This window comes from Pinus tabuliformis, chromosome X (genome assembly GCF_031772625.1).
Source record: "Pinus tabuliformis cultivar Carrire ecotype Pingquan chromosome X, CPIR1, whole genome shotgun sequence".
NCBI classification, from domain to species: Eukaryota; Viridiplantae; Streptophyta; class Pinopsida; order Pinales; family Pinaceae; genus Pinus; species Pinus tabuliformis.
In genome coordinates this window covers 444,282,521-444,309,355 of record NC_142308.1, presented here as the reverse complement: position 1 = coordinate 444,309,355, position 26,835 = coordinate 444,282,521, and the positions used below count along the sequence as shown (strand labels likewise).

Here is a 26,835-nt window from a genome sequence, read left to right as displayed (position 1 = left end):
ATTAAAATTTATAAGTCACGTCTTTCATCATTTATATTTTAAAATAAAAAAACTATATAAATTAAATACATATTTATTTGTGTAAACAGCAAAGGTGAGCGGAACGAATTACAGGGGACATTAAGGCCTCCTCTTTTTCGTACAGCCCTAGTTTTGTCCTCAGGTGCACAGGATCTTTAGAAGCTGGTAACCGTGACCATTTTCTGTAACTTATTTCCGTGTTTATTTGCAGGATTCAGATCCACAGTGTGGTGGCTCTGAACTCTCAGCGTCGAGCTGCTCATCAGAACCCAACCAAAATCAAAGACAATTAGAAATCAAAGAGGCCAATTTCATCGTGCTCCTCCTGTAATTTTTTAATTTTGGAGCCCGAATTTCCACAGCAATGGCCGCAGTGGAAGGGCCCCAGCGATGCCTGTATGAAATCCTGGGCGTCGAGCTCTCCGCCTCGGCGGATGAAATCCGTTCAGCGTACAGAAAGTTGGCCCTGAAACTCCACCCTGACAAGGCCGTCCAAAGCGGCGTTTCGCAGGACGAGGCAACCGCGCGGTTCCAGGAAATCCTTCGCGCCTACGAAGTCCTTTCCGATCCCCGCGAGCGTTCCTGGTACGATTCTCACCGCTCCCAAATCCTCTACTCTTCCGCTTCCTCTTCCTCCTCGAAAAGCAGCGATTTTGATATCAATCTGTGGCCATTTTTCTCCACTTCTGTTTATTCTGGCTACGGGGATAGCGGCAAGGGTTTCTTTAAGGTTTATGGGGATTTATTTCAGACGTTGTTCCAGCAGGAAATAGCATACGCTCATTCCATGGGGGTAGGCGCCGTCCCTGAAGCTCCCCTGATTGGAAACCTCAAGAGCCCTTATGTCCAGGTCTCTGCTTTCTATAACTATTGGCTTGGGTTTTCTACCGTCAAGGACTTTAGTTGGGTTGATGAGTATAGGGTTTCCGCAGGGCCGAATCGCAAGACACGGAGATTGATGGAGGAGGAGAATAAGAAATTGAGGAAGAAGGCCAAGAGGGAGTATAATGAGGCCGTGCGCCAGCTCGCTGAGTTCGTTAAAAAGAGGGATAAGAGGGTTTTGGAGAGGCAGCTGCAGAGGAAGAAGGAAGAGGAGGAGAAGGCTGTCCAGGCGAAGCTTCGGCGTGAGAATTTGGAGAAGGAGAAGCTTGCGAGGGCAAGGCGGTATGAGGAGCAAGAATGGACAAGAGTTGATGAGGTCGAGGAAGTCGAAGAGGATGGGATTCGAGGTAGCCATGATCGATGGTATGATCATGATGTTAAGTGCAAGAAGGGATCGGAGTCTCGGCAGCCGGGTGAGAATCAGGAGTTATATTGCATTGTTTGCAGTAAGAAATTTAAGTCGGATAAGCAGTGGAAGAATCACGAGCAGTCAAAGAAGCACAGAGAGAGAATTATTGAGTTGAGGGATATGTTTGAGGAGGATTGTTTCCCAAATGAAATTGTGCAAGGGGTTGACGAGAGATTGGATTCCGATTCGCCAATTCAAGGAGTCAGCCAGGATACGAGAGTAGATTTGGACAGCATCGTGACAGAACTAGACGACCTAGGAATCAGCGAGGGATCGAATCTAGGGGCACAGCCTCACACCTCTGAGGACGACAACCTAAATTTTGAAGAAGACAACAAGACTAGCAAAAACAGGGTCGGCCGAGATTTTTCTGTCCTCGAGACAGAAGAATTTGAAGAATCCGGGACTGGCCTAGAATATTTTGATGATCTGCATAATGTGAGCGATAAAGAAAGCTACAAAAATATTGTGGAGAATGAAGAAGAAGAAATTGAAAACAACACACAGGCGAATTCCAGTGACGAGGAACAGGAAAATGATGACAGTGATAAGGATGATGAAGCTAGTCTTCTAGAAGCAATGTTAAAGACGCTTACTGCCAAACGAGGGGCTAATAATGTGTACAGGGACACTGCTCAAACTGAAGCAGATGGCACTGATTACAATTACAGAGGAAATGATGAAGAATCCGGCTCCACAAATCAAAGAAGCAGGCATTCTAATAAGGTTGAAACAGGTATCGATTCGGCTCAGACAGCTACAGAAGATGGAACTCAAAATGATATGGGAATTTCCAGTCCTGCTCAAAGGCAAGGTTCCAAGAACACAGCGAAAAAGAAAAAAAAGCTGGCTATAGGTACTGATAAGCATCTGGCAACAGACATTGTAGAGGAGGTGGAGCTGAGTTCAGAGGACATTTTAGGTGACCGACAACATGGGACAGAGTCTCCTTTTCATGTAGATAAACGGGTAGATGAACTTGAAGGTGACAAGGAAAAGGAACGACATCCAAAACCTACAAAGCAGTCTGTTGAAAAGAAATCCGCAACTGCGAACACATCAGCAAAGGATATCAGCGTTAAGGCCAAAAAGCAAGCGAAAGGAAAGAAAGGGAAGGTAAGACTTACAAAGTAGGCGGCTATTTTTTAGAAGTCGATCATTAAAACTGGAAATGGGATGCTTGTTGCTGAAATGTTCCTCTGCTGCTGAAATATTCCTCTGCTGTCTTGTTCAGTTTCAAACCAATTCTCCATGGTCTGATCTTGAAAATATTTTGATTTCATTAACTCCCTGCAAAGAGCATCATTAGAAACAAGATGGCTAAGAATTTTTTGCTGCCAGGGATTTACTAAATTTGTAAATATTTTTGATGTCATATTCCTCAAGTTTAGGGAGAGCAAGGGTTTACCATTTTACAACTGTAATACCATTGCTTTCTTTTTTGCTTGATTGTAAGAAGCCAAACATTTCTTCCTAGTTTTTGTAAGGATGCCTATTGAGACCTTGGTGATGGATGTCCAAGCAATTTTTTGATTAGCACAAGACAACTACTTGGAGACAAACACCTATTTACCCATATCGAAATTTAGGCACTCAATCTTCTTGTAAAGCCACAACTAGTCTGCAAAATAATATTGAGTATTGAGGGCTCCTAATAGTTTCCTTGAGGACATTGATTCTTGGACAACGTTAAGTAGATCATCTTTTGTGAAGTCAAAAAGGCCCAAAAAAATTCGATTGCAATCATGCACCTTTCTTCATACAACATATCAATGACTTCTTCGTAACTTGAGCTTTAACTTAACTCCTATGCACTCTCCACTTTGTCTTTATTTTTCTTTGATGATTTCGATGATTTTACTTCTGTCACACTTTACCATTTTATCACATTTTTACCATTTAAACATAAAGATATTTGTACAAAGAAACACAACTTCTTACAATAGTATGTGTAGACCTTTTTCCTTCACCTTTTTATTGAAGGACTTTCCCTGACATTTGCAAATATATAATATAAGATCCATTTATTTGTTACAACTCAAGAAACGCTTTAGTCTTTCACTTAATTATATACTCGGTCCGAAATCAGAAAAAAAACTTTAAAATCGGCAAATACAAAAATATTAATTTTTTCTCAATTTTTTAAAAGCACTGAAAAAATGTTTCAAGGAAAATCGTGACAGTCCATGGCAATAAAACAAAGAGAGTGGCCATACAAAAAATTTCATTTTTTTTCAATTTTTTTAAAAGCACTGAAAAAATAGTTCCAAGGAAAATCCATTTGGGGCATCAAGCTTTAAACTTGAATATCTCTTCAACCAAGAGGACCCACAAGGCATACCACCTATCAAATGAAATGGCATGATGTTAAGTTTAGGTACATTCTATGCTAAAGCAATTTATTTAAATTTTCACAGCTAGCAATCACATCAGCGTTAAGATAAACTGCAGATAGAACATAAATATAAATCGCAGAAGAAAAGCCAAGACAAGAGGACACAAGATGTGGCGCTAGCCAGGGACAAACCCCACAATGTGTGGGGAGACCCTTTGATCAAATCTTCTTTTATCTTCAAAGTTCAGCAGAGAAAGAGAGAGAGAGTACATTTACAACAGAAGTCAACACTTTGACTTATCTAGATCTAGCATAGATCATTTTGTATAACGATGAGATCAGTTGAAGACATTCTGCTTCAACCAATTCTCCAAGGTGACAGCTTCACCTATCGTAGTGTTGCCTTTCGTCCATTTGCTGCACCTTACCGTGTAGCACCATCATGCTGCATCATGCATCATCATGCTGCTCATGATCACTATGCTGCCCATGATCTGATCTATCATGCTGCCCATTCATCATGTAGCTCCCTGCTAATGTGCATCATCATCATTATGCTGCCCCTGCTAATGTGCATGATTATCATGCTGCCCTTGTCATAAGACACTGAGTTCTATATCTCAGGATTGTTGTGTGTAACATGGTCCCTTTGTCCACATCTTCAGATCACTATTGTATTACACTGTCCAATATGCTTAGAAAAACTGTTTCTTTCCATAGACAGCCTTGGATTTACCACGCTGTCACCTACAGCTATGTATTACTGCGGCTTCACTTTCATGCTGTTCATGACCTGCGTATTAGGCTACAGGTCTGCGTATTAGGGCTTCCGTTTAATACATCTGGACAACGTAATAAGGGTCTCCCTTGACTGCGTTCAAGGCTGTTCCTTTTAACTGCGTGTAAGGGTATTATAAAGACTGTAGACAGGTCCTTAGATAACAACGGTTGTGTTTATAACTGCGGCTAGGTCTTCGATGAGCAGTGTATTATATTCCTGCATGAAAAGCGTATTATATTCATTCATAAACAACGTGGTTCATATATTATGACTGCAGCTAGGTCTTCGATGAGCAGTGTATTATATTCCTGCATGAACAACGTATTATATTCATTCATAAACAACGTGGTTCATATATTATGACTACAGCTAGGTCTATCCCTGCGTAATCATATACCTGCTCCTTAATAAAACCTGAGTTCTGTTCCTCAGTCCTTCCATTATATACCTGTACAAGATTCACGTGGATATCTCAGAGAGGAATGCGAAGTTCTGTTTCTTCTATAACTCTGAGAATAAGTCTCCTTCGACTGCGTGTTAGATGTCTTCTTTTGACTGCGTTTTAGGTGTATCATTTCATCCACGGTAGACCGAATGAAGAGCCTTTTCTTGCTGTATATAGGCTTCTCCTCCACAGCCATGTTTAGATTTAGGGCAAGCGTATCAGACTTTTGGACAGCGTAGATCATCCTTATATGCCTGAGTATTTATGACTGTGTTCTCCATTAGGGCATCATCATACTAGGCCAGCGTAATCCATAGTGTATCTCCTTCTCCAAAAACCCAAGACGTGGAGAGGAGATCACTTGAGGTGAGTTGCCAAATGACTTTAAATCCTCTTCTATTTATATTAAAAGCGGATGATTGAATAGACATGACGTTGGAACTTTGGGCTTCTAGAGCCTACATAAGAGCTGGTCGGCTTGATAATAATTACATAAACAAAATAAATTCATATCTTCATAAATACTTATCGGAATTTGATGATCTTTGGATCAATCCTACACCTCTTGATGAGAGGGATCCAATAAAAATATCAGCTGCCATAAATAAGCTGACCCACATGGAGTTTGGCCCTAGTTGCCAATTTAACACTCCCTCTCAGCTAGGGAGAACTCCATCCGTTGATCCATAAGTCCGACTGTACTATCTTTGTCATCAGTGCCCTGCACTGCTTTGCTCAACTCTTCTAAGCTCTGCTTGCTCTGCTTTGCTCTACTCAGCTCTGCTCAGCTTTGTTGGCTTTGCTCTGCTCTGCTCAGCTCTGCTGGCTCTGCTTTGCTCTGCTCATCTCTGTTGGCTCTGCTGGCTCAGCTCTGCTTCGCTCAGCTCTGCTTCGCTCAGCTCTGCTGGCTCTGCTTTGCTCTGCTCACCTCTGCTGGCTCTGCTTTGCTCAGCTCAGCTCTGCTGGCTTTGCTTTTCTCTGCTCAGCTCTGCTGGCTCTGCTTTTCTCTGCTCAGCTTTGCTGGCTTTGCTCTGTTGAACTATGAAGAAGAAGAATTGATCGAGAATGTCTAATACCATTCTCCATTGACCCGAAGTCAGTCTCAGAGTGCGTACCGCTGGTCCTAGACCAGCCTCAACTGACCCAAAGTCAGTGTCATAGTGGGTACCACTCCTACCACTGGTCCCAGACCAGTATCACAGGCTCAGAGAGTGTACCACTGGTCCCAGACCAGTATCGCAGGCTCAAAGAGTGTACCATTGGTCCCAAACTAGTCTCAACCGACCCGAAGTCAGCGTCATAATATGTACCACTCTCACTGGTCCCAGACCAGTCCTGCACTGACACGAAGTCAGTCTCGGAGTATGTACCACTGGTCGCAGACTAGTCTCAACCGACCCGAAGTCAGTGTCATAGTAAGGTACAACTCCTACCATTGGTCCCAGACCAGTATCGCAGGCTCAGAGAGTGTACCATTGGTCCCAGATCAGTCTCAACCGACCCGAAGTCAGCGTCATAGTATGTACCACTCTCACTGGTCCCAGACCAGTCCTGCACTGACACGAAGTTAGTCTCAGAGTATGTACCACTGGTCCCAGACCAGTCTCAACCGACCCGAAGTCTGTGTCATAGTAAGGTACAACTCCTAACACTGGTCCCAGACCAGTATCTTTGATCCCAGATCAATGGAGGTCATCCTAGCGTAGGGAGTACGGTAGATACAACGATGCGTCCATCGGTACTACTATGGTCCCTAACTTCATTTCCCTACTCATTGATCAGATGAGAGGTACTTCCCATGAGTCTCAGACTGCATGGGTAGGATGCCTCGACAGGAGAACTAATCAATCCTGTCCTCACAGGAGAACACATCAATCATGCTACAATCGCCATGGAGAACACATCAATCCAGGCCGCCATGGAGAACACATCAATCCAGGCCTCACAGGAGAACACTTCAATCCTACTATAATCACCATGGAGAACACATCAATCCAGGCCTCACAGGAGAACTAATCATCCTGCTACACAGGAGAGCGAATCATCCTGTTCCACAAGAGAGTGAATCATCTTGTCCCACAAGAGAGCGAATCATCTTGTTCCAGTGCGCACCACCACGAGAGGTGAGTCACCCTGTGGTCGTATGTTTGCTCCAGTAAGAATCGCAAGCCCCCAGAGCTCCCAGAGCTCAATCTATGCAACATGCAGGACACTTTTACAAGGGTCACTCGACGACTCCAAGTCGTACGGGAAAATCACAGATTTGAACTTCCCCGGGGCTTTGTCAAAATGTTAGCGACCTGTACATCAGTCTCAATGCGATGGAGCCTCCTTGCTCATCGATTTACCATATCCAGATAAGGCAGTATCTAATGTTTATCTGCTGGAGCAATCGTCGAATACGGGATTCCTTAATAATCGAATCCCACCTCTGGTTGTCACAGAGAATCACAGTGGTATTCATCATGTGTACTCACTGAAGAGTTTCAACAACCAGGCAACTTCATACGAGGTCATACTCGTAGTTATGTATCCGGTCTCGACGGTACTTATAACAACCGATTTCTGCTTCCTGCTCACATCCATGATATCGAAGCAGAATCCAAAGAGAACCAACACTAAGAAATGCTCTAGTGATCCTCCACAATGCCTGTCCAGTTAGCATTCGAATAATCATGTAGTTTTCATATTTTCGGCAGAGTATCTCAATCCATGAGAGATTGAGCCCTGAAGATATCTCAGAGGATTCTTGGCACCAATCCAGTGAGGCTCAACCAAATATGAGCTCACTATGCTAACTGCAAAACATATGTTCGGACGAAAGTTCACCAAGAACATCAACGTGATTGAGTTTATGAAATTCAAAGGCATTTCCCAAATCTAGTCCGACATCACTACCATATAGCTTCTGAAAGTTAATATCCTTGAGGTAGTCACGGGCTTGCAGTTTATCATTCCACATACGGAAATCCAACTCCCTCTGTTTCATACAAATGAGAGGGTCTGCGCCTGTCAGACATAGGTGCCGGTATGAGAGGTTTATCATCCACAACCTTCGAGTAATGGTTTGGATCGATTTCACTCCTAGTGAATCCTACAAATGAGAGGGTCTGCGCTTGTCAGACATAGGTGCCAGTATGAGAGGTTTATCATCCACAACCTTCGAGTAATGGTTTGGATTGATTTCACTCCTAGTGAATCTCAGCTTCATCAGACAGCTATCAATCCTCTCATACTATGCCTGGGGTGTTTTGCTTCAAGCCATATAGGGCTTTCTTCCACTTGTATACATGAGATTCCTGTTCATGAATCTCAAACTCCACGGGTTGTTCCAAACCTGTGGACTTGCTACATGAGGGGGAATGGTCCCCTTGTAAGATTTTCCTTCGGTACATCTCAGACATGTACCTTCATGCTCTTTTTGAATTCAGGCATCTTTGTCACCATTTGACTCACAGACCTCCGGTGTTGTGTCAATGGACATGGTCCCCAGTGGACTTCCTGCAACTTGATACAACCCTGAACTCAAAAAACATATTCGAAAATTCAATTTTCAAACACGTACCATGCAACTTCATATGAGGTCATACTCGTAGTTATGTATCCGGTCTTGACGGTACTTATAACAACCGATTTCTGCTTCCTGCTCACATCCATGATATCGAAGCAAAATCCAAAGAGAACCAACACTAAGAAATGCTCTAGTGATCCTCCACAATGCTTGTCCAGTCAGCATTCGAATAATCATGCAGTTTTCATATTTCCGGCAGAGTATCTCAATCCATGAGAGATTGAGCCCTGAAGATATCTCAGAGGATTCTTGGCACCAATCCAGTGAGGCTCAACCAAATATGAGCTCACTATGCTAACTGCAAAACATATGTTCGGACGGAAGTTCACCAAGAACATCAACGTGATTGAGTTTATGAAATTCAAAGGCATTTCCCAAATCTAGTCCGACATCACTACCATATAGCTTCTGAAAGTTAATATCCTTGAGGTAGTCACAGGCTTGTAGTTTATCATTCCACATACGAAAATCCAACTCCGTCTGTTTCCTACAAATGAGAGGGTCTGCGCCTGTCAGACATAGGTGCCGGTATGAGTGGTTTATCATCCACAACCTTCGAGTAATGGTTTGGATCGATTTCACTCCTAGTGAATCCTACAAATGAGAGGGTCTGCGCCTGTCAGACATAGGTCCCAGTATGAGAGGTTTATCATCCACAACCTTCGAGTAATGGTTTGGATCGATTTCACTCCTAGTGAATCTCAGCTTCATTAGACAGCTATCAATCCTCTCATACTATGCCTGGGGTGTTTTGCTTCAAGCTTTATAGGGCTTTCTTCCACCTGTATACATGAGATTCCTGTTCATGAATCTCAAACTCCACGGGTTGTTCCAAACCTGTGGACTTGCTACATGAGGGGGAATGGTCCCCTTGTAGGATTTTTCTTCGGTACATCTCAGACATGTACCTTCATGCTCTTTTTGAATTCAGGCATCTCTGTCACCATTTGACTCACAGACCTCCGGTGTTGTGTCAATGGACATGGTCCCCAGTGGACTTCCTGCAACTTGATACAACCCTGAACTCAAAAAACATCTTCGAAAATTCAATTTTCAAACACGTACCTTTCCATCGATGAGTGCCACCCTGTAACCTTTGACTTCCATTGCCGAAATGGACACCAGGTTCTTCTTGCGATCAGGTACATAAAAGAGATTTTGTAAATGAATTGAGTTACCCTCATTCAATTGAGGGATAACATTCCCTACACCCTTTCCGGGATAGGTGGCATCGGCTCCAAGTATAATCCCACTGTTGTTTCCATCTCTACCAAATTAGAGAGTGCACCCTACTATCCGATGAAGTGCCTTGAAACAATGTTTTAAAACTCCGACTCCGACTCCGACTCGGTCGAGGGTCGACTCCGACTCTGACTCCGACTCGGTATCGACTCGGCCGGCTCGATTTCAATGACTCGGTCGTTGTAAAAAATACATTAAATATTTTTTTTATTTATAAAAACACATAATTTTAAAGATTTTCATTCATGTTTTCAAACACACACCATTAGAATATAGATAGAAGACAACATATGATCAAAGTAGGCTCATGAATATATCCATTATATCAAAATGGCACCCAATGCATTGTCTAATACATACACGATGATGATATAGAGATCAAAACAAAAACACATAACCAAGGAGGCTATAAATGGCCTCTACAACAAAAGTTTGTAACCAGTACTACTGGCTACTGCTAGAGTTTCCAACATCATCTGGCTTAGTGTTACTTGGAAGTTGGGAGCAGGAGCAAAAGTGGGGAGCGAGAGCGAAAACGGGAGCGGGAGCGATATTTTCAGAAGCTCCTAGTTTGGGAGCGAATCCCAGAGGAGTTCGACAACCAATGTCACTAACATCAAGGTACATAGAGGGATTGGTGCTCTTGATTAAATACGAGTTCCATACCCTAATACATGACAAAATTCAATAGAAACATTGCAATCCTCCAATCCTGGAATCCTGAAAAACTGATAAGTCTGTTGGATTTTGAATGAAATATAAAATTCTACTTTCTCCATATGATATCCAATGAGGCCGAAACCACTCTCAAACATCCTGAGTCATTTCATGGTAATGTTAAAAATCTAAGTAAAAGGATGAAAATGAAGATTAAGGAGAATGTCACTTGTACTTTAAGAATTTAACATTACCATGAAATTTGAATAGCATATCAATAGTAGAGAGCATTTGAGTGTGTTAAATAGGGTTTGGGAAGGGGAATGGACCCCAAATAACATTTAACTAATTCATAAAACACATTGGAGTCCAAACCAATCAACAAACACTTCAAAATTTCATTCAAAAAATGTCAAATCGCTGTTTTGATGGGGTTACAAGCCACTGGTTATGACTCGGCCGGGTCAATATGGAAACGGTCGAGTTGGCCGAGTCAGCCATGACTCGGCCGGCCGGGTCAATATGGAAACGGTCGAGTTGGCCGAGTCAGGCCTACTGAACCGTTTCCTCCACCGAGTCACATTTCTGGGTAATGAAACGGATCAACTCGGTCATTTCCGTTTCGAATCGACCGAATTTTAAAACTATGCCTTGAAGCACTACAATCAATATGCCAGATTCCCAAAGAATCTGAAGGAGAGGGCCGATACAAGATAACACTTCTTTATTAGAAACAATATTTGATTCTTCTTACTTGGGGTTCCTTGCTTCCTTGAAGAGTCGACTGTGTCTTTGATGACCTGCATCTCTGTCATTCGGACACTCCTTCGCATAAGGCCGAACTCATAACCAAGACATCTACCTTTCCATCCACCCTTAGATCCGAACTTCCCAATGAAGTGATCTTTAGGTATGCCATCAGAAACTTCCGCTACGTCATTCTGATAACATTACCTGCTTCAACTTCACTCTAGGTGAATTATGAGGAACCCATTGATCCTTCTGCCTTGTCCTGTTAAAATTGGACAACTAGGTACAAACTCCATGTTCTGATGCTCAGATTAAGAGGCTAATATTTTTGTTGGATTCCTCTTTCTGAGAGGTGTAAAATCCATATAAAAATAGTCTTAATCCGATGAGCAGAACTTATATTTTGAATTTATTATTCTTAATAAATTATAAGTGCAAGGTCAGCCAGTTTTGTAATGTAGGCTCACATGCCCAACAGATGTGTCACACACCCTCATTGATGGATATATATACAGGAAAAGTTGGAGAGAATTTGAACACAACTCAACTCACATCTTCCTCTCTCATCCTAAAAGTACGAGCTACCAGGAGGGTTGTTGTGACACATGCTGGGCTGGCTGACCTAAGGAGACTTTGCTGGTTGAAGCATCTTGTTGACCGCCGAAACGAACACATTCATTTTTCTTGTTTCTGATTTGTCTTCTGTAAGATCTGCTTATATGTTCTATCTGCATTTTGCTTATCTACTTGTATGATTGCTGTGAGAAAAGTGAAATTGCTCTTAGCATAGAACATCTACAAAACTTTACATGGTATCAGAGCTGAGGTGAAGACAAACTCTATCTATAGCAATCATCATCGAAGAAAATGGATTCCTCTAAGCTTGAATTCAGGGAGAATGACAAGCTGACTGGAAGTGATGACTTCCATGCCTGGAAGATGTTATTAGATCTCAAATTAGAAGATCAGAGAGATCTAAAAGGAGTGCCCTAATATCTACGCTGCTCTAATGAAGATGAAATGCTGGACATCTAGACGCAGGCCCTATAGATGCAGTCACAGAGGATCCTTATATGCTGAATAAAGATGATCGTAATATGCCCTAACCTCAGCTGCAGTCAACGGTGGAAGATGAGCCACAGTAAGCTGCAACAATACGCAGTCATGGAAAAATGCTCTACACGCAGTTCAACGATGATACGCTGGTCATATACATTAGACGCTGTTCATAAAAGACTATATGTTGATACACTGGAAACCCTCCACACTTCACGCAGTTCATAAAAGATCCTACGCAGCTATCAAGAGCCAAAGTCATATATGGAATGCAGTCTATACACGCATAGCTGGAGCACTCAGCCGCTGTTCACATGGTAGCCGCATTGATATGTTGACACGTTGTAACCGCAGTCATATATGATACACGCACAGCTGGATCAAGTTGAAAGCTACAGCCAGGTTCATGTCATGTCTTGACACGCTGTTCAGGTATCCGGAATGAAGTGACACGGTCTCGGCATAATGGTTAGTGATCCACGCAACCATACATTGAGATGCACGCTGAACAGTAATACGTTGTATATTCACTGTTAATATAACGTAGTCATGACTTATATACGCTGGCAAATGAATACGCTGGGCATAGAGATTAATACGCAGGCATGGAGACTCAATCATGGGACAGTCATATGCAATCTATGGTGACACTCAACCCTAGCCGCAGTCTCAAACGAACAAAGAATAGCCGAAGTAAGCCGCAGTCTCAAAGGAACAAAGAATAGCCGCAGTAAGCCACAGTCAATAGGAGTTAAGGAGTCATAGATCAGTGGGTCGAAGAGATTTAAGGTATATGAAGCCAAGCCGCAATCTGGTATATAGAACAGCTGAAAAGGATTACACGCAGGAGCTAATATGTCGGTCACAACTATATATTCAGATACGTTGGCATATTAACACAGCAAAGAAATACGTTCTGAGGAAACATGTGGAGACCACACACTTTGATCGTTGTCATATAGCACACTGTCATATAATACAGGGAATGAAGATATTTATTAGAACGCAGTCAGGATGTAGGCAAAGATGCGTGGGCACATCACGCAAGCCCTAGATCCGGTAACGTGGTTCATGCTGTAGCACGCAGACATGTAATACGCTCTCCGAAATCCACTTACAGTTATACGATATAATGGAAGGACATTGTAATGGAACGCTGTTAGCTGCCACTAATATATATGAAGCCTGTAGGTTAGAGGAACAAAACTCAAGTTTCTTGAATCTACATACAAGTATACGCTGGAAACGCTGGATAATCAAAACACTGGGAAATAATATAAGCATTGGACGTTGGGAAAATGTTGTACGCTGAGCAAACGCTGGACAGTCTTGCATATATGCTGGACAATTTTATAAAAGTGTTTATAAGCGTTGGACAATCTTACATAAACGCTGGATGCTGATCAATAATATATACGCTGGTCGAGAATGCATATAAATTGTCATATGCAACAAATGTATGAGGCTGACTAAATGGACATATATACACACAGGTGAAAACATATAAAATTGTTATATGGGCAGCATCTGGGCAGCATGATATATAAGCAGCATGATGTGCATGGGAAGCACAATGATGCATGGAGCATGGACAACATCATGATGAATGTAATCATGAGCATGGGCAGCTTGGTGATGATGACGGTTGCGAATGAGATCATGCAAATGAAGGGTAGCATGATGATGGACATGGGCAGCATGAGATCATGGAAATGAAGGGCAGCATGATGATGGATAAGATCATGGACATGAGCAACGTGGTTAGTGAAGAATGGTGTTGCTGAACGCAAGAATAGGACTATTGTGGAAGCTGCCCGTGCCATGCTATGTGACCAGGGTCTTCCAAAGTTTCTGTGGGGAGAAGCTGCAAATACTGCTGTGTACATTCAAAACCGATGCCCTCATTCCGCTTTGGACTCCAAAACTCCCGAAGAGGTTTTCTCTGGTAAGAAACTTGATGTCTCACATTTTAGAATTTTTGGATGTCTTGTCTATTTTCATGTGCCGAAAGAAAAGAGAAGTAAGCTGGATGCTACTGGGAAGAAAGGAATGTTTGTGGGCTACAGTGAGACTTCTAAGGCATATAGAGTCTATGTACCTGGTCAAAGGGAAGTAGAGATAAGCCATGATGTCACTTTTGACGAAGATGCTTCCATGAAGAAAGTAGTAGATCTTCCTAGATCTGAAGAAAACCATGAAGAAAGACCTGGAAATCTGGAAGAACCCCAGGATGAGACTATGCCTGATGTTGAAGGGCCAATGGACCCTATTGATCCTTCCCCTTCTCTAGGAAAGAGGCCATCATGGCTCAGGGACACCCTCGAAGATGCTGAGGGTCATGCTGCCCCAAGGGGAACATTCCGAGAAAGCAAGAAGCCGTGTAGATACCAAGGGTATCTAGCTGCCATGAGTACTATTATACAATCTGAACCTGGATCTTTTGAGGAAGCCACCAAGCATCAAGTCTCGAAGGATGCTATGCATGAAGAATATGAGGCTATTATGAAGAATGATGTCTAGGATGTGGTCCCGAGACCGAAGGACAAATCTGTTGTCACCGCTAAATGGCTCTACAAGATTAAACATGGATCTGATGGGAGTGCTGAAAAGTTTAAGGCAAGATTTGTTGCCCGTGGCTTCTCTCAAAAGGAAGGAATTGACTATGACGATATATTTGCATCTGTGGCTCGATATACCACCATCCGATCCATCATAGCCCTTGCTGCTACGCAAGGATGGAGTCTTCATCAGATGGATGTCAAGACCGCTTTTCTGCATGGTGCAATAAAGGAAGAGGTGTATGTAGAACAACCTCTGGGATTTGAAGTTCAAGATCGAGACACTTATGTCTGCAGGTTGAAGAAAGCCCTCTATGGGTTAAAGCAAGCACCGAGAGCTTGGTATGAGAGGATGGATAGTTACTTGATGAAGCTGGGCTTCACTCGAAGCAATGCTGATCCAAACCTTTACTTTAAGGTTGAGGAAGGAAAGCCTCAAATTCTAGTGCTGTATGTGGACAACCTCTTCCTGACAGGTGATGACCCTCTCATTCATCAATGTAAGAGGGAGCTTGCTGCTGAGTTCGAGATGAAAGACCTAGGACTGATGCACTATTTCCTAGGCCTGGAGGTCTGGCAGAGACCTGGAGAGATTTTCCTTTCTCAAGGAAAGTATATTGTGAAGCTTCTGGAAAGATTTGGGATGGTGGACTGTAAGTCCGTGTTGACACCAATGGAACTCAACTTTAAGAAGTTGAGTGGCAGCGCTGCAGGGCCTATCTTGGCCAATCCTACTGAGTATCGTCAACTCATAGGAGCTTTGATGTTCTTAGTGAACACCCGTCCGGACATATGTTTTGCAGTGAATACTTTGAGTCAACAGATGGTTGAGCCTCATCATTTTCACTGGGTTGGTGCCAAGAATCTTTTGAGATATCTTCGGGGCACGATAAACCATGGGCTGAGATACACTGCCGGGAGTGTGATACTCCGGGGATATACTGATGCCGATTGGGCTGGCAGTGTGGTGGATCGTAAGAGCACATTTGGATGCTGTTTCAATCTTGGTTCTGCTTCGATCTCATGGATGAGCAGGAAGCAGAAGTCGGTGGCTTTGAGCACCGCGGAGGCCGAATACATTGCTGCTAATATGGCCTGTTGTGAAGCAGTTTGGTTGAGGAAGCTCTTTAGTGAGCTGTTCCAACATGTGCTAGATACCACTGTAATACTCTGTGATAATCAGAGTGGGATTCGTATGACTGAGAATCCTGTGTTCCACGACCGATCCAAGCATATTGATATCAGGTACCACTTTATCCGGGATATGGTACAGCGAGGCGCCGTAAGGCTCGATCATATAGGAACTGATGAGCAGGTCGCGGATATTCTCACTAAGCCCCTGGGGAAGGTCAAGTTCCTAACCTTCCGTGAGAGTCTTGGTGTCGTGGAGAGACCCTATGATATGGGTCCTGTTGGACGATGAGCTCTGAAAGCTCTGGGGGGCTTTGGGGATAGCTTCTCGGAGCTATAAGCACTCATAATGCTTCTGCCCCACCCTTGTGATTATTGAGCTGGTTCGCCACTCATTTAATCTGTGCCCCGTATGCATCCTACCCATTGAGTTCAGGGCTCATGGGAAGTACCTCTCATTTGGCCAATGAGGTGTGGAAAAGCTAGAGACTATTAGCAAAGACTGATGGACGCATCAGAGATTGCCGTACTCTCTATCTAGGATGGCATGGTCCAACCACTTGATCTGGGATCAAGATTTGTGAGGTCTGGGACCTCTGGACTGATTATGTCAGTCGGGGAATGATGTCTTTGTGACTGACCCACTTCTGTTCTGAAATAAAGAAGCCAGCAAAGCAAGTTTCGGCGGGATGACTCACGATGTTAATTGCACTAATAGATGGAGTTCTCCCTAGTTGAGAGGGAGTGTTAAAATTGGACAACTAGGTCCAAACTCCATGTTCTGATGCTCAGATTAAGAGGCTAATATTTTTGTTGGATTCCTCTTTCTGAGAGGTGTAAAATCCATATAAAAATAGTCTTAATCTGATGAGCAGAACTTATATTTTGAATTTATTATTCTTAATAAATTATAAGTGCAAGGTCAGCCAGTTTTGTAATGTAGGCTCACATGCCCAACAGATGTGTCACACACCCTCATTGATGGATATATATACAGGAAAAGTTGGAGAGAATTTGAACACAACTCAACTCACATCTTCCTCTCTCATCCTAAAAGTACGAGCTACCAGGAGGGTTGTTGTGACACATGCTGGGCTGGCTGACCTAAGGAGACTTTGCTGGTTGAAGCATCTTGTTGACCGCCGAAACGAACACATTCATTTTTCTTGTTTCTGATTTGTCTTCTGTAAGATCTGCTTATATGTTCTATCTGCATTTTGCTTATCTACTTGTATGATTGCTGTGAGAAAAGTGAAATTGCTCTTAGCATAGAACATCTACAAAACTTTACATGTCCTAACTGTCTTCGGTGATTGCTCTTTCACTTTTGCTTGGGCATTGTGTTCACCTCAGCTCCGATTCCATGTTAAGTTTAGGTACATTCTATGCTAAAGCAATTTATTTAAATTTTCACAGTTAGCAATCACATCAGCGTTAAGATAAACTGCAGATAGAACATAAATATAAATTGCAGAAGACAAGCCAAGACAAGAGGACACAAGATGTGGTGCTAGCCAGGGACAAACCCCACAATGTGTGGGGAAACCCTTTGATCAAATCTTCTTTTATCTTCAAAGTTCAGCAGAGAAAGAGAGAGAGAGAGTACATTTACAACAGAAGTCAACACTTTGACTTATCTAGATCTAGCATAGATCATTTCGTATAACGATGAGATCAGTTGAAGACATTCTGCTTCAACTGATTCTCCAAGGTGATGGCTTCACCTATCGTAGTGTTGCCTTTCGTCCATTTGCTGCACCTTACCATGTAGCACCATCATGCTGCATCATGCATCATCATGCAGCTCATGATCACTATGCTGCCCATGCATCCGATCTATCATGCTGCCCATGATCTGATCTATCATGCTGCCCATTCATCATGTAGCTCCTTGCTAATGTGCATCATCATCATGCTGCCCCTGCTAATGTGCATGATTATCATGCTGCCCTTGTCATAAGACACTGAGTTCTATATCTCAGGATTGTTGTGTGTAACATGGTCCCTTTGTCCACATCTTCAGATCACTATTGTATTACACTGTCCAATATGCTTAGAAAAACTGTTTCTTTCCATAGACAGCCTTGGATTTACCACGCTGTCACCTACAGCTATGTATTACTGCGGCTTCACTTTCATGATGTTCATGACCTGTGTATTAGGCTACAGGTCTGCGTATTAGGGCTTCCGTTTAATACATCTGGACAGTGTAATAAGGGTCTCCCTTGACTGCGTTCAAGGCTGTTCCTTTTAACTACGTGTAAGGGTATTATAAAGACCGTAGACAGGTCCTTAGATAACAGCGGTTGTGTTTATAACTGCGGCTAGGTCTTCGATGAGCAGTGTATTATATTCCTGCATGAACAACGTATTATATTCATTCATAAACAACGTGGTTCATATATTTCGACTGTAGCTAGGTCTTCGATGAGCAGTGTATTATATTCCTGTGTGAACAACGTATTATATTCATTCATAAACATCGTGGTTCATATTATGACTGCAGCTAGGTCTTCGATGAGCAGTGTATTATATTCCTGCATGAACAGCGTATTATATTCATTCATAAACAGCGTGGTTCATATATTATGACTGCAGCTAGGTCTATCCCTGCGTAATCATATACCTGCTCCTTAATAAAACCTGAGTTCTGTTCCTCAGTCCTTCCATTATATACCTGTACAAGATTCACGTGGAAATCTCAGAGAGGAATGCAAAGCTTTGTTTCTTCTATAACTCTGAGAATAAGTCTCCTTTGACTGCGTGTTAGATGTCTTCTTTTGACTGTGTTTTAGGTGTATCATTTCATCCACAGTAGACCGAATGAAGAGCCTTTTCTTGCTGCATATAGGCTTCTCCTCCATAGCCATGTTTAGATTTAGGGCAAGCGTATCAAACTTTTGGACAGCGTAGATCATCCTTATATGCCTGAGTATTTATAACTGTGTTCTCCATTAGGGCATCGTTATACTAGGCCAGCGTAATCCATAGTGTATCTCCTTCTCCAAAAACCCAAGACGTGGAGAGGAGATCACTTGAGGTGAGTTGCCAAATGACTTTAAATCCTCTTCTATTTATACTAAAAGCGGATGATTGAATAGACATGACGTTTGAACTTTGGGCTTCTAGAGCCTACATAAGAGCTGGTCGGCTTGATAATAATTACATAAACAAAATAAATTCATATCTTCATAAATTCATATCAGCTGCCATAAATAAGCTGACCCACATGGAGTTTGGCCCTAGTTGCCAATTTAACACATGACAAGGGCTATCAATCTGGAGTGTTCTTGAATCAACATGCACTACCTTGTGCATGCATATCATCAAACAATTGCTGGTCCATTCACCCTTTGACATCAATGACAATTTCGTCCAACAATAAAGTAGGTCGAGACCTACAAAAGGATAGTTGAGTTCAGAAAGTGCCCAGATCGGCTGGACAAAAATCAAGGAGGGGAGGCCAAGGGCAGTCAAATGGTTGGCTTCTGGGCTGATCAAAGTGTAAAAGGACCGGTTGAGTTGTTACAATGCTGTAGCAATAAAAGAAGGATGAGAGCTACAACAAGTGGGCAAAGTCTAAAGGAGCATATCTTGTCGATTGAGGAGGACTGAAAGGGTTGATTTCCAAGGACAGAAACAACTAGTAAGTTCAGTTGTTTAGTATTTGTTTTGATGGGTAGATGAGAGATTGATGGACGCTAGGCCTTAGCCGTGGTTGTATTGGTCAAAAGTCTGACTGTGTATTATAGCATTGTACTTGGGTTTATAAAGGGCCATGATCCCTGGTAGGGGAGCCCTAAGGTTTTCTTATTGAAGGACTGATAAGAAACATCTTTTGGGCCATAAATATTGTGTACTGATATTGATCTCATTGTTGTTATATTCCGCCGTGCAAAGTTGTTTTTGGTTGGGAATCTTTAGTGTGTTTATGTTCCTAGCTAGGAAATAGACCAGACCCAGGGTGTATGGAAATTCCAACAAATTTATATATTTATTTATTTATTATTTATTTTTTAACTAATTTCAAGGGTTATTAGACAAAATTGAGGGGGACGTGTCTCCTCTCAATAGGGGTGCTTCTGGGCTTGGTGCTCTTGATTAAATGCTAGTTCCATACCTTCATACATGATAGAATTCAATGGAAGCATTGCAATCCCCCCAATTTTGAAATCTTGAAAACTGTTTAGCCTGATAAATTTTGAGTGGGATCTAAAATTCTACTTTCTCCATAAAAAATTCAATGAGGTCAAAACCACTCTCAAACATCCCGAGTCAATTAATGGTAATGTTAAAAATTTAAAGAAAAGGATGAAAACAATGTTATTGGAACTAAACTGGTGATTGAATCGGAAAAACCTTTTGAACCGGGAATTGGGCGGATGCAGATTGTAACCAGTGAAAACTGTACAAAAAAGCTTGTTGACCAAAACGACAAAATATTCAAATTTTAAAAAGAAACATAGATATTCATGTGATTCCATATGAATCCAAACCATTAATGCACAAATAAGTAAAAGTTCTTATTTAGATGGCATGCAAGGGTGCACATAACCAAAATAGCATCAAGTGCAATCCATCTCTGAATCTAAAATACATCAACAAATAGGCTCTAGATGGCATCTAGCATCCAAAAAAAATGATGCTACAACAAATACCTAGCTATCATCAAAATCATTGCCTATATTGGGATCTTCATCATCAATATCACCCTTTAAGCATTAAAATAAGATAGAAAAATCATAGCATGTCAAGTCAAGGTTTTGTTTGAGTGATGGACACATTTTAAGTAGGGTCACGAGAGGGCAGTTAGACAACCAACACCACTAATATCAAGGTACATAGAGGCCCTGGTGGTCTTGGTTAAATACTAATTCCATACCCTCGTGCATGACAAAATCCAATGGAAACATTACAATCGCCCCAATACTGAAATCTTGAAAAACTATTTAAGTGTTTTGGATTTTGAGTGAGATCTAATATGAAATCTAGTGAGGCCGAAACCACTCTCAAAGTCCTGACGATGAACCACACTGCTTGGTTCAAAATGAATCGGCAAATGTATCTTGATGTGATTATCATCGTTTTTTTTTCTTCTTAGAAACTAGATATGGATCACAAAAGCCTAAAATTGATCAATGTTAAATTTTTTAGTAAAATGATGAAAATGAAAGATAAAGGAGAATGCCACTTTTACTTTAAGAATTTAACATTATCATTAATTACATAGCATTAGTAGGACCCTAGTGTAGAATATTAAGCTTCCCCACTCATAAATCATTGTTTTCAAGCAAAATTAAGGGGGGATGCAAGGCCCTTTTTGAAGGCGGACGCCCACAAGTACCCCTTTTGAGGAAACACGTCCCCCACATTGGGGAAACGTTCCCCCCTGCATCTCCCCAAGCGTCCTCTCGTCCCAGGTGTGTGGGAAGCGTGAGGTGCGAGCACCCAACCTTGAGGGATGTGTCCCCGTGGGGAAACATTTCCCTAGACGTCCCCCTGTCTCGAGAGCGTGGGAAACATGTGGGGTGCACCCCGACCCTAGGCTCTGTGCCCCTATGGAACGTTGCTATTTTGTTTGGACAAGCATTAGTTTTGGCTCACATTGGGTCTGTGGTGTCCCATTGTTGCAATTCTGTTCTCTCCAGGTATTTGGAGTTTGATAGCTTTGAACTGTAGAGGGAGCCCCTGTCCCTCAGTTCTAAGTCTGCATCCTTGCCTCTTCGTTTGGCTTCGTTGCAGCATGGTTTCTTCTCCTCTTGGTCAAAATGGCAAATTGCCCCTGCAGCAAAGGGTGCTATGTTCTTTGTGAATTGGTTGAATTCAAAGGACTTAAGAGGTGTATGAAGGATGTGGGAGAAGCTTAGTGCAGGTTTGTCAAATACTAGGATTAGGTGGGAAAGATGGCAGTCGGAGATTGAGCAGATAGTCTAGGACAGCAATGGGGTTTGTGATAATTGCATCATGGATGCACCAAGACATGTGGATTTGAGAGATTGGCAGGAGGTATGCATATATGGGAGTCCATTTTAGCAAGGATTTGGAGGTTTCTGTTCAAATTGACATCGTAAAGCATCTCATGGGGTGTATTGTCTCTCACCCTGGTATTCCAAACTGTGTGGTTAATTGTTAAATTTAGGTATGTTCTATGCTTAGAGCAATTTACTTCAAATTTTCACGATGGACAATATTCAGATTAGCAATCATATCAGCATGATAGTAAAGTACAGATGGAACATAAACATAAACAACAGAAGACAAGCCAAGACAAGAGGACACAAGATGTGGCACCAGCTAGGGACAAACCCCAATGTGGGAAACCCTCGATCAATTATTCTTATATTCTTCAATAGTTCAGCAGAGAGAGAGATAGTACAAATACATAAATCTGAGATTTTATGGCAGCAGTAGAAGGTACATCATTATGATAGTATTCAATCATGCTGAAGCATATCCTGATGCAGCATTCCTCAAATTGCTTGCTTAAGGGTTACTTCAGGCAGCGCATAAGGACCTTCATTTACAGCATATAAAGGCTGGACTGCCTATAAATGCCTTTAGAACAGCAGATTAGGACCTTTCCTAACTGCGGATTAGGGCCTTCATTTAGATCTCGGTTGGGCCTCCTTCATACAGCGAAGTAGCTGTGCATAGAATCCTTCCTCGTGTCTGTGGCTAGGGCTTCCTTTGACAGCGTTGAAGCTCCCTTAGACAGCGTATAGAAAACCTCTCCTTGCTGCGTAGAAGAGCCACTCTTGACTGTGGCTGGAACCTCCTTCTTTGACTGCGGTTAGGGCAAATTATGACTGCAGATTTAGGGCCTCTTAGATCAGCAGATTAGGGCTCTTTTAGGCTGCGTATAGAAGCTCCCTTTGACTGCATCTAGGGCTAGAGCTCCCCTCTAGGACTGCGGCCAGATCCTTCTTTTCTCTGCGGCTAGGGCATGGCTTGACCTCCTCTAAGACAACGTATATGCTTCCTCCATCAACTGCATCTAGGGCTTCTCCCTTTTGATCTCTCTAGCCACCAAACCCAAACGAGTGGAGAGAGATCTTAGGAGAAGTGTGTGTGAAAATGACTTGAAGGCCACCTCTATTTATAGTGCAATGTTGAGGTTGAGATGGGGTAATTTGGTTGCTGGCCGACCTTGACGAATTGTCACTTAACACAAATAAATTCATATCTCCATGAATACATGTCGGAATTGGATGATCTTTAGATCAATCCTACACCTCTCGATGAGAGGAATCCAAGAAAAATAGCAGCTGCCATAAATAAGAAGACCCACATGGAGTTTGGCCCTAGTTGCCAATTTTAACATTAATCCACCATCTCATTTAGACCATTCGTCAGCAGATTCTCACTGCTTCTCTGAGGAATCTTGGCAAACTCCCAAGCCAGATCTGGAACAAGGAATGTTTCTCAAGTTGCAGATATTAATGAGCAGATTTGCAAGGTTCCAGGAGAGACGTCTGCAAAGAAGCATTGGCAACTGGGCCAGTTTTGTACTTGCGTGACACAGAGTCGATTCTGACCACTACCGCTATACCTCTAAGTGCCTATGTATACCTCTTTTGCATACATGGGTAAATATAGGGGATTTGAACCTTGAACCTCATGCTACATAACACTTCATTTTCACGTCCATCACCAATTGAGCTGCCCCCTGGAGTTCACTTTCTCCATTTTGTTACCTTTTGTTGTGATTATCAATTATGATAGAGACAAATATGTCAGACAAAATCATTGAACTATCAACATCCATAACTTTATTATGATGGCATTGTACACATGGTAACTAGTTGCATTTGTTTTGAAATTTATCCCGAGCCCTCGTAATGGACATGAAAAACTGGTAGTGGCCAATTTCATTTACAGTTATGGTGTAAGCTGCACTTGTTTTGGCTCAAAAATTGCATGATTAATCAGAGGTGCTGGTTTGATAGCTACAGCCGTCTTGTTCAGTTGTCTGTCAGAGACTTTTGAAACTTATTTTTTAAAGACTCTGGTTCAGTTTTCCTCAATTTGGTTTGGTTACAACTATTGCTTGGGAAAAGTAGATTTGTTTTGCCATACTTGACCATAAGGGAAGAAGTCTTGGTTGGGAAAAGGCGATTCATGGTTGCCATACTTGCCCCTAAGGGAAAAATTCCATTTTGAATTGGATTGAGTATTTATATTTTCAGATAATATTTTTTGCCAGTACATGCTACAGTGAATAACAGTTTCTAACTTTGAGTTATGATAAAATGATAGTTTATTAGACTTATAAATTTTGAGCTAGTATGCATTATACATGCTGATAAACAATGGCCTAGTTCCACAATAGAGCACGAAGCGTCACCTGTCTATGCATTTGAAACTCAGTGCTTGTATCAAATCGTGTAGACTGCTTTGTGTTTTCCATTGTGTGCAATATTTTCTAATACTACACGAATCTTTTGAACTTTCACAGCACTTCTTGTATATGAAGGAACTGTAAAGAATATTGGAACCTTCACATTTATATATATGTTAATCAGACAATTTTTGTAGATTAAAATGTGAACAAAAATGGTTTCTACCAAAAGACTTTTCTTAATTCATTATGGATCACAGAACAAAAATGACTTAGTCAACTGTATTTTTGTTTGTATGTAAGATTGTGTTTGTAGGTAAGATTGTTTAGTGTACACTAACTGATCATGATTTTTTCTTTGTTATATCAATTTCTTATGTCCTTGGAACAAAGTGTTTCAACTTTCCTCTAATTTATATTGTTGGCACAGGGTGTAGCAAAGTCTACTGGAAATCTTTGTGAAACATGTGGAGAAAATTTTGATACAAGGTAAACTGCTTACAATAATTCAATGCTCTTTTGGAAAATTATACACTGTACTTTTTGCACAATGATATCACTTGAACAGTGGATTTTGGTCTATATAGTATTACCGGTCCTGTTATTTCGGTGCAATACACTGATATTTTTTGTACATTTGTGTTTGAGGTATCTTAGAGTATGGTTCTTGTTTCTGTGATCATGCAGGAATCAACTCTTCCGTCATTTAAGTGGCACTGGTCATGCGATGTTGAAAGCTAGTTAGGCATGTTGAGTAGCCATATGGCTTTATAGCTTCCGACTTTCTACGATTCGTTAGTTATCATTTTTCACAGCAAAGGAAGGTGAAGGGAAAAAGTGTATATTGTGAGTGTAATTTATTGTGTCTTGTAACCTAATGATAAAGCAGGTTGCTACTTTTTGGGAATGCCAATCTCGGTATTGTTTCTAGTGGAACTCTTTCATAGCAGTTTTTTCAACGGGCATAACTGAGAAACGAGTTGTCTGGATCTTAAGGATACAGATGCATGCTTCCGTTGCTAACGTTGTGAGTCACGCTTGGATCTGCATACTCATCCAGAATAGTGCGAAAGCTATTTCTCTTTAACTTGGCTGGGTGAATTTAATGTCCATTCTTGTTACGATTCGAGTATGCAGTCAAATTTTGCAGGCATTTCCCCTCCTGTATTATCTCATGCTGCTTTTGGACGTAGAAGTGTTATATGATGGGCGTGAAATCTTATTGTTATCTTATTTTTAGGAGTTAACGAAAGATCGTAACGATGAAAAACTCCACAAAATACAGAAGATTGAAAGGCTTATTAGGGTAGACATGTGGCAGATGTGCTCAGCCTCTCAAAACCCATTTTTATGTAGCATTTCATCTCCCTAGCTGCTGCTGCCCTGATGTTAAAAAAATTAAGACCTTGATTCATCATTTTTCGTGGACTCTCTATCGAGGAGGGTCTTCCTTTGGATTCTAGCGTATCTTGGATCAGGCTGGTATGCAGAGACTGCAGAGACTGCAGAGAATGCCTTTACAGATGGCCATGGCTGTCAGACTATAGTTCAGATCAGAGTCCAGTTGAATTATCAAAAGGGTCATTTATGCATTGAGAGTAGGGCTGTCTTGAGTTCAGTGTCTTGGAAACCATGTTATAATATAACGTCTGAAATATATTTTGTTACATAATACATTGCAATTTTATTTCATTTATATGTTATAGTAACCTAGTTTTAGATTAAATATGTGTATGCATAGGATTTAACAGAATAGTATTTATGTAGCTATGGAATATTATACATTCAGTACCAAGAGTTGCCAGGAATTATGCAAGCCATATTGTAGTAGGTAGCTAATATAATTAATTGTATGTGGTAAAATATAGCCAATATAATTGTATGAATTAGAATTCGTCAGGAAATGATTTGTCCTAAAGTATGTTTTTTCTTAATTTCTATTCTCTTTCTTTCGAGTACTTGATATTTTTTATTTTACTACTGAACCAAAATAAGTTATAACTTTGGTGTGTAGATTTTGAGAGTTAGCTCATAACTTTCCTTTGATAACTAAAACAATACTGGTGAGTAGATTTTGAGAGTTAGCTCATAGTTAAATCGCGGGTATTGCTCGTCTTCCTGCTGTGCCCATCTCAACTTATCACATCTTCTCATTATTCCTGTTTAATTTTTCTGTCCACAAAGCTTAAAAAATTATTTAGTCGTCTTCTGCAACCATTCCAGGATTTTTTTTTCCTTTGATTGATGTTCGTCAGAATGCAATGAAAAGTCTAGATCCAAGCACCTTTGTCTGAGTTGGTACCCTTCAAACTTAGATTTGTTGCCATGGCTGTTTTGCAAGTAAACATAGCCAACGGGGAGAAGTAAAAAAAGTCACTGCAACTGGATTGATCAAACACCCCACCTCATTTAGTGAGATACTGTTGGTGACTCCGCTCCTAGTCAAATGACCACCGTCTCTTCTACTGTGTTCACAGGTCATATTCCTTTCTGTAGAACAAAACAGTGCTTATTTACAGAGTTTGAAAGAAATAAATTAAACATTTTTAAGAAGCCTTAACGCGTAAGGACAATTAGTCTATATTTTGGCCATGCCAGTAGTTATCTTAACTTTCCTCTCTCGGTCTTCAAAAATCTCTATTGTATATACCTCAATTCG

General features: G+C 41.5%; 1 protein-coding gene across 2 annotated transcripts; it reads left to right on the top strand.

Annotated features, from left to right (window-relative positions):
- The first annotated feature begins 89 nt into the window (after positions 1-89).
- Positions 90-25,868, top strand: LOC149140488 (uncharacterized). 2 transcript variants are annotated; one of them, XM_089446431.1, is made up of 3 exons: positions 90-2,428; positions 24,607-24,665; positions 24,864-25,868. In XM_089446431.1, the coding sequence occupies exons 1-3, from the start codon at positions 386-388 to the stop codon at positions 24,919-24,921; spliced, it is 2,160 nt and encodes a 719-aa protein (XP_089302557.1). In that variant the 5' UTR covers positions 90-385; the 3' UTR covers positions 24,922-25,868. The 2 variants fall into 2 exon arrangements, with proteins under 2 accessions (XP_089302557.1, XP_089302558.1); XM_089446432.1 differs by lacking the exon at positions 24,607-24,665.
- Positions 25,869-26,835: the final 967 nt, after the last annotated feature.

Excerpts from the sequence above, each read along its gene's own strand:
- LOC149140488 (XM_089446431.1), top strand. The coding sequence starts at position 386 with ATGGCCGCAGTGGAAGGGCCCCAGCGATGCCTGTATGAAATCCTGGGC. Across the intron at positions 2,429-24,606 it reads CGAAAGGAAAGAAAGGGAAG|GGTGTAGCAAAGTCTACTGG; the intron begins GTAAGACTTACA and ends TTGTTGGCACAG. Across the intron at positions 24,666-24,863 it reads GGAGAAAATTTTGATACAAG|GAATCAACTCTTCCGTCATT; the intron begins GTAAACTGCTTA and ends GTGATCATGCAG.